This window comes from Alligator sinensis, unplaced genomic scaffold, assembly GCF_000455745.1.
Source record: "Alligator sinensis unplaced genomic scaffold, ASM45574v1 scaffold64_1, whole genome shotgun sequence".
NCBI lineage: Eukaryota > Metazoa > Chordata > Crocodylia > Alligatoridae > Alligator > Alligator sinensis.
The window spans coordinates 434,275-445,672 of record NW_005842458.1 but is presented as its reverse complement, the minus strand read 5'-3'; the positions used below and the strand labels follow the sequence as shown (position 1 = coordinate 445,672).

At 48.3% G+C, this 11,398-nt stretch overlaps 1 protein-coding gene across 1 annotated transcript in view; it reads left to right on the top strand.

Annotated features, from left to right (window-relative positions):
• The window catches only part of EXOC4 (exocyst complex component 4), a 533,911-nt gene that overhangs the window by 388,570 nt on the left and 133,943 nt on the right, over positions 1 to 11,398 (top strand). The window contains exon 11 of the mRNA XM_006030683.3: positions 3,214 to 3,433. Within this exon, the coding sequence (XP_006030745.1) occupies positions 3,214 to 3,433 (220 nt within the window). The remainder of the gene's footprint in view (positions 1 to 3,213; positions 3,434 to 11,398) is intronic.

Below are 11,398 nucleotides of genomic sequence, written 5' to 3'. Positions count from 1 at the left end.
GGAGAGCAGGAAGTTTTTTTGGAGCGTGTTTTTCTAGCACCGGTTTTGACGTATTGACTTGTGCTTCTTGAAGAGATCAGAGAAATGCCAGCAGGTCAGATAGGTCGGCGATTCTCAACCAGGGTGCCACGGCTAGCGCTGGGCAGATGCCTGTACATGCTTCACAAGACAGAAATCCAGAGATTTCAACCAGGACCCATCGCATCCAAAGCTTTCTGCCCTGCTACGGTCTTTCTGAGTTTTTTGCAACAGAAGAAGTATTCTTATTATTTTCCCATAGTCAAAAAAAAAAAAAAAAAGCGAAAGCTAAGAGCTGGCATTTTCTGAGGGGTGCCTTGAGTCTAAAAAGATTGAGAACCACTGGGATAAGTATATGGCATTGAAATAAATAGCAGAGAGTGCGTGAGAGAGAGTGAGAGAGCAGCAGGGCTGGTTTTAGTACTGCTTGTTAAGGTTTTTCAACATTTCCCATTATAAGACCCTGTTTTCAGTTGCTTGTGACTTTGCAGAGCTTGAACTGTCTGGACTGAATTTTTCCATGCCAGGTGTCTGCCTCAGGCTGAGTTATTTTGGAAAATGTTAGTCCACATATTTCCACTTCAAGATTGCATCTAGGGGGAAACTCATCGTTGTTCCCACAATGGGGAAAACAAATTCTGGTGACCTTTTGGCTTGAAAAGCTCAAGTTCCTCATGCTTGCATATCAAGGACTCGGACTGCGGCAGTGGAGAGGGCCGCTGTGTCTGATTTTTCCTCTTCAGGAGAGTTGCCTAAATTTGGCCCAGTTTAAAGCCTTGCACAAGTCATAGTTCTCGCACGCTCAGTACAGCCTTGGTTTTAAGGAGCTAACTCTGGGTGGTTGTGTCTGCAGCCTGGAGCTGAGCAGGACTTTTGATGACGCTGGAGCTTTTGGTCGTTCCAAGTTGTTTTGGGCCTTGAAACCTTTCCTTGGAGATTCTCACTTGTTCGCATCCTGGGCCCTGCTCCGCTGCCTGACTCCAAAGCAGAGGGCATACGAGGAGCCTGGAGAAAGAGAGCGAGTCTGGGAGCCATTGAGCGCAGAGTATGTGGACAGAGGTAGAGGTTGGTTGATGCCTAGGTTTGGGAAGAAGTGGATCAGAAGTGGCAAGAAAACTGGGAGGCGGAGGCGGCTGGTCGTCTTGGCCAGTGGAGTTCAAAGGGGTGAGACTGGGACTTACTGGGCAAGGATCCTGGGGTCCATAGTGGGGTTGGACTTGATATGCTTAGGTCCCTTCCGACCCTACCAACTATGAAACTATGAAAAGCCTCAGAAGTGAAGACGGGGATAGGCTGGGGAGGAGAATGGGATTAGGACAGTGCCAGGGCAGGGGAAGAGAGAGGTTGAGGAGAACCATGCAGAAGAGATCACTCTGGTGGGGGTAGGAGTGGGCAGAAAAGTCTCCATTCATGTCCACCTCCCCACCAGAGCCTGGAGAGGACCACAAGCACCCAAAGGACGTGGATAAAACCCCCTTTTTAACTCCTTTAAAAGGGAGGGGGAGCTGCTGCCAAGGAATTTGCAGCTATGATGCAGTTGCTCTGTCTGTGTGGTTGGCTAAATCACCCCAACATTGACTGCGAATGTAGGAGGGTTAAAGTCGAATTCGTTTTGCTACGCTCGAATCCCTACAGAATGACGCAGACCGAACAGTTAATTCAACACAGCCTAGCTCAATTTATCCCTCGATATCAATACAGTTATGTTTGTCTGCACCCGGAGTCTCGCTGGTCGCCTGCTGTCGGCAAACACTGGCAGAAACCCGCTACCGAAAGTCTCCCATCCCATCTAGTGCTGATCCACATAGGGAGGAGAAGAGGCTTCCACTGGTGTGCGTTACTCCACTACCTTGAGCGACACATGTCTGTGTCGGGTCTAACGGCTCCAACGCTGTTGCTGACTGCCCAGCCCTGATTTCATAGCACTGCCCATCCTGTTCACTGGACGAGGCCGGGGCTCCCGGGACGGGGGAATAGCCCAGGCGATCGTGTAGTTATAGACAGCACTACCATGCATCTGCATGGGGGGTTAGATTAAGGTTGCCGACTGCTGACTTTCCCTAACTTTCGGCAGCTTCATTTTGCATCCTTAATGTTCTGTTAATATAGCTTTTTGTGTTTTCCGTCAGGTCCATTTATTTTTTATGAAGTCATAAATAATGTAGACGGGGAAGAACACTTACAGCATCAAATTTCCCAGCCTGTAGAGCTGCTCCCTACGAGAGCTGTTCCAGCGTCCTTATTAAGTTTTTAGTCCATCTTTTCTCAGGCAAAACTTGGCTGTTCTTGAGTGGAGGTGTTCCCCCTTCCCTGCCTGCTGCACCTGCTTTCCTCCCCATCTCAGGGGTGGGGGACCTTCAGAGCTGCTCCTGCCTGCTCCCGCTGAGCTGTCCGAGGGCTAGACCCAACTCCGGGATTGACAGCAGCAGTGACCCCCCCGCGCCTGCTTCTGTGGGGTCCAGGACCCCCTCTGCATTGCTGCTGCCTCTGTGGCTGTCACAGCTGAGCCCAGCCCCCATGCAGCCTGGCTGGAGAGCGCAGGAATGGTTTTTAAGCTTTCTCCATCCCCAGGACAGCAGGGAAAGCGGCAACCTGCCAGGAGGAGGAGGAGGGGACAGACAGGGAAGGGAGGGAACGTGCCTCTGAGCCTGGAGGGAAGGCGGGGTGCTTACCTGGAGGGAAGGTGGGGTGCTTACCTGCTTTGGGAACTTTAAAAAGTTCCCACAGCTTGCTCTGCCCACACTGGTCTGGGTGGGTGGTGGGAGGAAGCTGGGAGCAGGGGACACATGCACCCCTGTTTGCCAAATCCTGGCTCTGTCCTCTAGGCAGCTCAAGATTTGGTGGATCCTCAGTTCTTTCTACAGATCAGGCCCCTTTCAGCGGTCTCGTATTGAGTGCAGTTGCTGGCATAATTAGGAGAGCAGGAGTGCTGGCTGCATCTAGTACCCTTGCTGTCCCACTGACACTGTCCTCTGAATCTTAACCATTTTCCTCTTTGCTAATGTGCTGCCTACCCCGAGCAGTATACTACCACCCCTGCGCTTTTTTTGTTGCCTGTGGGTTTTTCTCCCACCTGACTAACATTGCTCTTGTAGCTGCCGGATTTTATGAAACGGACTCACGAATGATGCTCTGGAAGGACCAGTTCGGGATAATGCAACACTAAGCAGGATTTCCCTTTTATTTCTCTTTCAGATTCATTCAGGAGATCGAACATGCCATGGAGCTTAGCCCGAGCAAGCAGTGCCCCCTCCGGGAGTTCCTCACCATGTACATCAAGAACATCTTCCTTAACCAAGTCCTGGCAGAGATCAACAAAGAGATAGAGGGCGTCACTAAGGCCTCAGACCCGCTGAAGATACTGGCCAACGCGGACACCATGAAGATGCTGGGAGTACAGCGGCCTCTCTTGCAGGTAACAAATGCATGGCTTGCCAGCCCGTTTCAGTCATTATAAACCTATCTCTGTAGGAGAAGTAGCAGTGTACCAGGGTCCCATCCAAGTGGCTCGACTCTTTGCCAGCTCCTCTCCTTGCCCCCTGTTCTCAAACCATTTTTCACATGGCCAGACCTGTAGCGAAGGCATCTCTGCCTCTTGCCAGTGAGCTGCTCTAGCATTAGGCCTTATTCTTTATGAGCCTTCACATGGCGCCTATACAAATGGGTCATGCAACCAAAGGCTTGGAGGGGACCTTGAATGCCATCGAGTCCAGTGACCGAAATGGGAATTTTATGGATCAGAATGAGAATGCATTGGTGGAGCTGGGATGAGTTGCCCTCAACACTGGTGAAGGTTTTGCACAATACTGAGTCCTCCTGTAGCTGTCTGCAGTGCTAGCACTCTCTCAGCGGCTCCTAATAAAAGAAGAAATAAGGCCAGTTAGCTACAGGCAGAAATCCTTTGAGAAGCCTTTCAATACAGGGTGGAAAATCACATTTCAAGGCTGCTGTGCTGGCTTCCCGGGCAGAAAAAAGAATATTGAAACCGTAATAAAAAGATGCAGTCTAAGGTAGAATGGGTCTGGTTCAGGATTGGCAGCTTGAGTTCGCTGGATATACAGCAAAGTCGACCTATTGTTGTCCTGGGTCTTTCTTGAACCTTTCTTGTTTTTCCTTTGGGAATTAAAACCGATAAGACTCCCAAGTCATCTTGCTCAGGCAGATAACCTTATTGGGTGCTGATAATGCTTCTTAGATATACCGGTGTGTCGATTTTGGATCTGGGTCACTGAAGCTATTAACCTTGCAAATTTATGTTAGATGCTTAGCAAAATAGTATTTTGGGGGAAAAGGGGGGTGGCGGGTTGCCTCTTTTATAGGCCTGTGAATTTGTTAAACTGCATCGGCGCCTTTGCCTTCAAGGTCCGTTTGGGGGCATAGATGCATGGGGTTGGGATTTCTTAATTGTTCCCTATAATTTGCTCCGCATGATGGATAGGAATCATTTTGAACAGAAATTATTTTTACTCACAGCATTCACTTGCTCCTCTAGTCTGACAGTTTGCTGTCATTTTATATGAGGACAACTTGAGGGAGAGAGGATAAGTATTTCTGCCTCTTTGAACCGAGCAACCCAAATAGGCCCCTTAAATAATCTATTGATTTTTCTTTTCTTTTTTTTAAAATGTAATTTATAGTCATTGCTGGATTGACAGTCTGGATGGCTGAAATCTTTCCTTTACAACTGAAAGAGTGCAGATAAGCAGCTGCCGTGCAAAGTAACCTTGCCCCACTCAGCCATTGTTGCTTATGCCGAGCCAAAATATTTCACCTGTGCATTGAGGGGATGGTATAACCACCCTTGCCTAAAACTCCTTTGGACTGTGTTTGAGACCGCCAGCAAAGGGACTGGTCCTGATGGTAGCTTTGTGGTAGACAGCAGGAGCCAAAACCCTTACCCCAGCTTTGCAGAGCTCATCTTCGAATAGCCGCCTCCTCGGAGAGCTGCTAAGCTCGGCATACGTGAATCGAAGGCCTCCTTCAATAGGTGAAAGGTTTTCTGCCGTTCTAACTTATCCCGTCCCTTGCAAACAAATGCTGTAATTCGGCAATGGCAAAGTTAAAGATTGTAGCAGCCCATTATAAATATAGCATTTAACTGTGGATATGGCCTCATACGTAGGTTTTATTTTTTTTTAGCCATTATTCTCTCCTGAAATGTAAAACATTGTAAATCACGCTCCTTTTAGCGCTGACTGAGAAGTCATGAAAAATGAAGTCATTTGTTTCAAAATTATTCAGCATTAAAGTTTATGCTGCGATTGTTTAAACCAGTATTAAATCAGGCTACAAACAGCTTGACAACTTCTTATATCCTGTTCCCATGCTGTCGGTGTCAGATGTGATAGATCTTTTCAGCAAGGTAGCTGCTACCGGCAGCCGTCTCAGGAATGCAGTTTCAAACATATTTCATGGCTTCATGCCCAGTAAAAAGGGTTTCTTACCGGTTTGATCTCTCCAACCCTGGGGCTGGACAGCTCATACCCGAGTGGAATTTTCCTTTAAGGCACGCTTGCATTTATCACAGTCGTGTCATACAGCGTGCGGCGTAAAAGTTTTCTAACAAAGCGCTGATTGCTGAAAATCTAGTTAAAGTCTCATTCCGACTTGTGAGTGCACAGCTGTTTGCAGTATAATGATTTGCTTGAGATAATTACCCTATTGCCTGGACTGATTATCCCGCATGCTAAGCGAAGTCACTGCTGGGGATCACTTGTGGATTTCCCGAGGAAACATTATCAGTGGCGGCGGCATATTGTTTTCATCCTGTCAAATTACTGCGTGTTAATAAGAAGAACGGTCACAGTGAGTGGCATTCAAATGGCAACCGGTGGTGGGGTGACTACTGCACTCTTTGGTACCAAGTGGATTTCATTATTATTAGGGTAAACAAATTAGGCTTCTTTTAAGGTCTGCTTGAAGCAGCAATCAAAATCTATTAGACTACAATCAAGGCTGATCAATGGCATTTCTTGCTCTCGAGGGCGAACCTTGGAGGAAGCACCTGTTCTAATGTATCCATGCGAACGCTATTTGGCAACCAGGCCACGGCTCCAAAGCATTGCCATGTTTTACAGACGTTTATGCCTTTGGGGCAGGCGGCATTCATTTTACGGAGACGCCGGGCTCGTCTACACGAGACGCGACGAGCGCAGTAGACCAACTCTATCGGCAGACAAAACCCACGCTGATACGCGGTAAAATTAGTGGCTGCGCGTTAGCATCACAAAAAAGCACACGCCGCAGCGCCGATTATGGCGCATTCAGTTTAGTACCTATAATTACAGGTACTAAACTTAATGCACCTTAATTACGGCACATTAATGAACGTGTCGATGCACCCACCGGGAGGTTGAAGCGTGTTGCAGGTCGCATACTGAATCAGTGGCAGAGCTACAGAGAGACCCCCAATTCCCGTGTGAATCACAGACTCCCACACTTTCTCAGTGGAAGTCCAGAACTCCCTGTTCACTCTAGTATTTCTTTAGATGCTGCTTGCTCCCTTAGTGTGATGTTCCTCCTCTCTGGAAGGTTTTACGAAACACCCAACTGACTTGCACCCACTGCAAGTCTCCGAAGCTCTGCATTGAGCTGCGGCACGTGAGCATATCCTAACGGGGCCTACAAGTTGAGAGGTGAAGACAGATGTTACAGCAGTTCGGTCTCTTTTCAAAATCACTATCTCACATGTTCGGTAAAGGGTACGCAGGGGATTGTGTTTGTCTTTGCGAGTTCACAAGGCATTTGGACACACAGACATAAGCAGCGTGAGCGAATTATTGTCTTTTTCCTCAGGATAGGCACATTTTAAATAACAGTAGTGTTACCTTCTTCAGACCGTCCCACGAGCATGCCTTATGCTTGATCTGAAAGGCAGCCCCTTTGGGAGACTGCTGGAAAAGGCACCGTTGGTGATGGGCCTTTAGCAGTCTAGGCCTTTATCCATGAGATTCATCCCTAGGCATCTAACAGCCATTCTCTGCCTGGACTTTCTGAATCTTTGACCAAGGACTTCCTTTATTTGAGCCACCAAATATCTGTTGGACGGTAACAACTTTTTGGCCGGTGCCAACCCAGGCTGGATTTGAACCCATAACCGAGAGACCATCATTATCACCAGCCTGTTTGTACAAATGCACTTCACATTTGCTTACCCACTCTGACAGCCTGGAAATGAACTGCGGCTTAATCTAATTCGCACCTTCATTTTAATTATAGATATTGCGACTTGCAACCCGTTCAGCCCTTGCAGCAGCCACATAAAGCGTTCGCTGGGGCTGAAGTAGCTCGTAGCCACACAGCCATAGGCGGCATTAGCTCTAGTTTGCAAACGGTCTTCAAATGAAGCCCCAGGTAAAGTGTGCCGTGGTGTCTCATCTCTGATTTAAGTCATTACATTAGTTGCTAACTACGCAAGAGCTAGGTGGTGGTGGTAGCATGCATGGTGACCGTGATCGTGGTAATGTTTTCATCTGTAGATCTCAAAGTGCTTTTCAAGGCAGGTCGGTATCATTTTCCCTACTTAGCAGGCGACGATGTGAAAATGCAATGTCCTTTGTATAATTCTCTTTTCATAGGTGCTACTGCTAACTCTTCAGACCTCTCTCTTACGTTTTATTTGCAGTGCACCAACCAGTATTGTTTCTACGCAGCAGTGGAGGGATGCTGCTAGATGCCCAGGGTAAAAGGGAAGGGGCAACTTCCAGTTCGCAATTGTGAACACGCAGCTGCCAGCCACATCTGCTTTTTTTTCGGTTGTCCTCTCTCCCACTAAGTTGGTGCCCAGGGCAGTTGCCCCCCCCCCAGTTATGTCACTGTTTCTAAGTGCCGCTTTATGTTGAATTCATGGACTGAATTATGTTTCTAATGAAAAAGCTAGGGTTTCTGTGGGTGCAATCTTTTATTGGACCAACCGCACAGTTACGGTAGACCACTTTGTGAGTGCAGTGCAGTTGGTCCAATAAAAAGACCTCGCTTGCAAAAACCCTCGCCCCTCTCGTGATTCCTGCACTGTCCAGACTCCCAGCCTTTTTTTGGACTCGGAGCTTTACCGTTGTTTTAAACCTAACGTGTCACTTTTTGCTCCCAGTTGGAAAAGAACAGTTTCCCCAGGTTTTGGGTGCTGCAAACTGTGGTAGGAACAGGGTGAAGCGTTGCATTTTTAGGGAGTTTTTTGTGGGTCTTGATTGGCTGCTGTCTGCTTTGATCTCTCAGCTGGAGGATTCTTTGGTGAATAAGCAGGGAGAGGTAATGGTTTATGACACGTCTGCTGACAGGGACTGAACTGCATTAGCGCCCTGTCAATCTGATCTTCCAAGAGCTGCCTTTTTTGGAAGCGTATTTGACTTTACTCACTATCAAAGGCATCTCCAGCTTTCAGGGCTGCATAGGAAGAACAGCGGTCTGTCAAAAAGGGAGGGAAAGGACTGCATTCGAGGCTGGGAACCACTGGGATCAGCTGTTGTTAAGGAGCAGCAAAATGCTAAGCCTGAAGGTTATCCCGGAGCTGGAAGGAGCACAAAGGTCGGGCTGCTCTGTCTGGGCGAATTTTGAGGCCCTCTGTCGTGTTTCTCATAATTCATCTGATAACTGGAGACTGATAACCGGAGCAGAAGGACAAATGCCCTCCCCTTCACTTCTCACCCATTGGGGATAGCTGCGCAAAAGCAAGAAGGAGCAAAAGTTGTCTCCTTCTCTTTCGGCCTGCGAGGTTAGCAGCATGGTTTCAGTACAAGCAGAGCAGGTTTATCAGCTAGTGCTGCCACTTCCCTGTTATAACTCTCTGAAGGCCCTCTCCTGCAAAAGTGCAGTTGATCATAGACTCATAGAAAATGAGGCTTGGAAGGGACCTCAGGAGGTCACATCTAGTCCAGCCCCCTGCTCAAAGCAGGACCAGCCCCAACTGCATCATCCCAGCCAGGGCTTTGTCTAGCCGGGTCTTCAAAACCTCCAGAGATGGAAAGTCCACCACCTCTCTGGGGAGCCTGTGCCAGTGCTTCACCACCCTCCTAGGTAGAGAGTTTTTCCTAATATCAAACCTAAACCTCCCCTGCTGCAACTTGATGCATAGCAGTGCATCGATGGCTTGAGTAGGACTTGCCCACGCATCTTTTTGTTGTTCTGTTGAGGTTCCCTTCAAGGCCAGTCGGAGGAACCTCATATGGAGATCGCAGCCACGTAACTGGGAGTTGGAGGGATTTTAGCATGCACAAGAACTGCCAGGGGAGGCCAAGAAGCCTCAGTCCTCCAGGTACTGAATAATCCTTCAAGACGCTGAGCACCATCAGCTCTGACCGACTTCAGCGAGACTGGAAGAGCACAGAGTATCCTCTAGGACTGACCCTTTAGAGAGGACTGTGCTGCAGCCGCAATTACCATGTTCATCCTCGCCACCGGCTCAGCGGGTGTTTATTTTTTCTTTCTGCAGGAAACCACTGAGCAATCCCTAGCCATGTAAATGCACCCCGACTTCTTAAATCTTCTTTTTAATCTTCTCTTGCACTCTGACTTTTCCAGGAGTTGCTCTTGACATTTGGTTTATCCCCAACTCTTCATCTGCCCCAGCTTCAGATGCCGGCCTTGATTGATTATTTTAATTAGCCAAGCAGCACAGACAGGCTGCCTTCATGGGATAAATATTGAGCTCATAAATCTTCATTTTGCCGCCTCTGCAGAGCTGCATGCTCCATGTCAGAAATGGCCCCTGTTATCTTTATGTCGGCAGTAGAAGTCATTTGGCTTGGTCGCGCTCATATATATTTAAAGATCAAGCTGTACATTTCTCATTTGTAACCGTGTTAAAGACACTAAGGCCTTGCCCATCAAGGCAAAGGGGACAGGCCATGGAAGAAGACCATGCCTTCTCGTTAAGGGGTCACTGGTGCCAGCACTAATCTTTTGAAAAGTACATCTTGGGAATTTAGTTAGGGCCATGAGAATGAAATCCCCCATCCATCCATCCTTCCAGCTCCCTTTTTTCTAGATACTTTTCAATTTTAATCTGACGTTTTGACTTAGCTGTGGCTGCTCCTATGATCGATGACCATATCTGCAGTGTCCAGAATGTCCTTAGCATTCGCTTGCAAATGGCTGCAAAGGCAGATTCTGATAAACAGCACTTGACCAAGGTGCGCACGCTTCTGTGAGCAATAGGCCTCGAATGCTTTTCTTTCCCTTTCTCCAGAAAAGTTAAACTGATGCTTGCATTTGAGGAAGGGGATTTTTCTCTGTGCTTATTAGCCCGAGGTTAACGTTCTTGATCGTGGCAATGCAGAAAATGCTCCGTTGCCTTTGCCTCACCTGTTTCCAGAATTACTTTGTGAATCCCAAATGCAATTTAGGTAGAAGGGAGGGGGTAGGGTGTGAACCTAACTGGTTCAGAGAGGCATAAGGTCTCATATGCAACAGCCTATTTTGCCGGATTTAACCGTTGAACTGTTCCAAAATGTCACCAATTTGGAACCGGGTGACAGCTGAGTGGAGTGCTGTGGATCTGACACCAGGGGGTGGGAGTGAGCACCCAGCCCAGCATGCTTTGCAGTGGTTGAGTTGGGAAGACCTGCTTGCACCCATGCTTTGAGAGGTCCAGTGGGCGGGTGACCTCTGGCGGGGGGCATCGTTACTTTTCTGCCTAAACACGAGTTCAGTAAACTCCTGTAGCCGGCAAATGACCAAAGTCTTCGGTGTTCTTGCCTGACTTGGATAAAAAGTGCCAACAAAAGGGGAGGGGAAAAAAGGTGGAAAGTAGAGCTCTGGCTGCATATCAGAGTGGCTAATTGCAGCAGTGCGGGGGCGGGGAAGGAGCAGTGCAGTGTGGGATGCCCAGAGGACTGACCAGATCCGTGTCACAGAACACCTTGATGTCCACTTATAACACCTAATTGGTTCAAAGCAGCACCTGATTTTTCCAGGTACACTTTGACTCATTCCAGGCAGATTGACACAGGTATGCACGTCTGCCTGTTTCAGGTTTTAAACCTCATTTAAACTTCTAAGTGCAATGTGCATCCATGCCATATGAACGCTTGTACATCGCTCTAAGGTGCCACTCTGCCTTGCCGTCTGCCTGACTTGAAATCCAGGTTAGATTGCACTTGTAACGGGGTACATGACTTGGGGCAGGAGCCCAGCTGCAGGGGGTTAATAAGTAGTAGCCTGCCTGCTCAGGGGCACAGGGCCAGGTGACAGGGATGATCCTCAGGCCAGAGGAAGTTAAAAGTTCCCAGGGAAGGGAGCAAGGAGAGAGAGAAAGAGAGGGAAGGCTGCGTTGCGGAGGAGGCAGCACAGAGCCTGGACAGCCCTCTCCAGGTCCGAGGAAGGACGGTAGGTTTGAGTTAACCCTTTGTGAGCTGTTTATATCTTCGTTTCATTATGGACACTA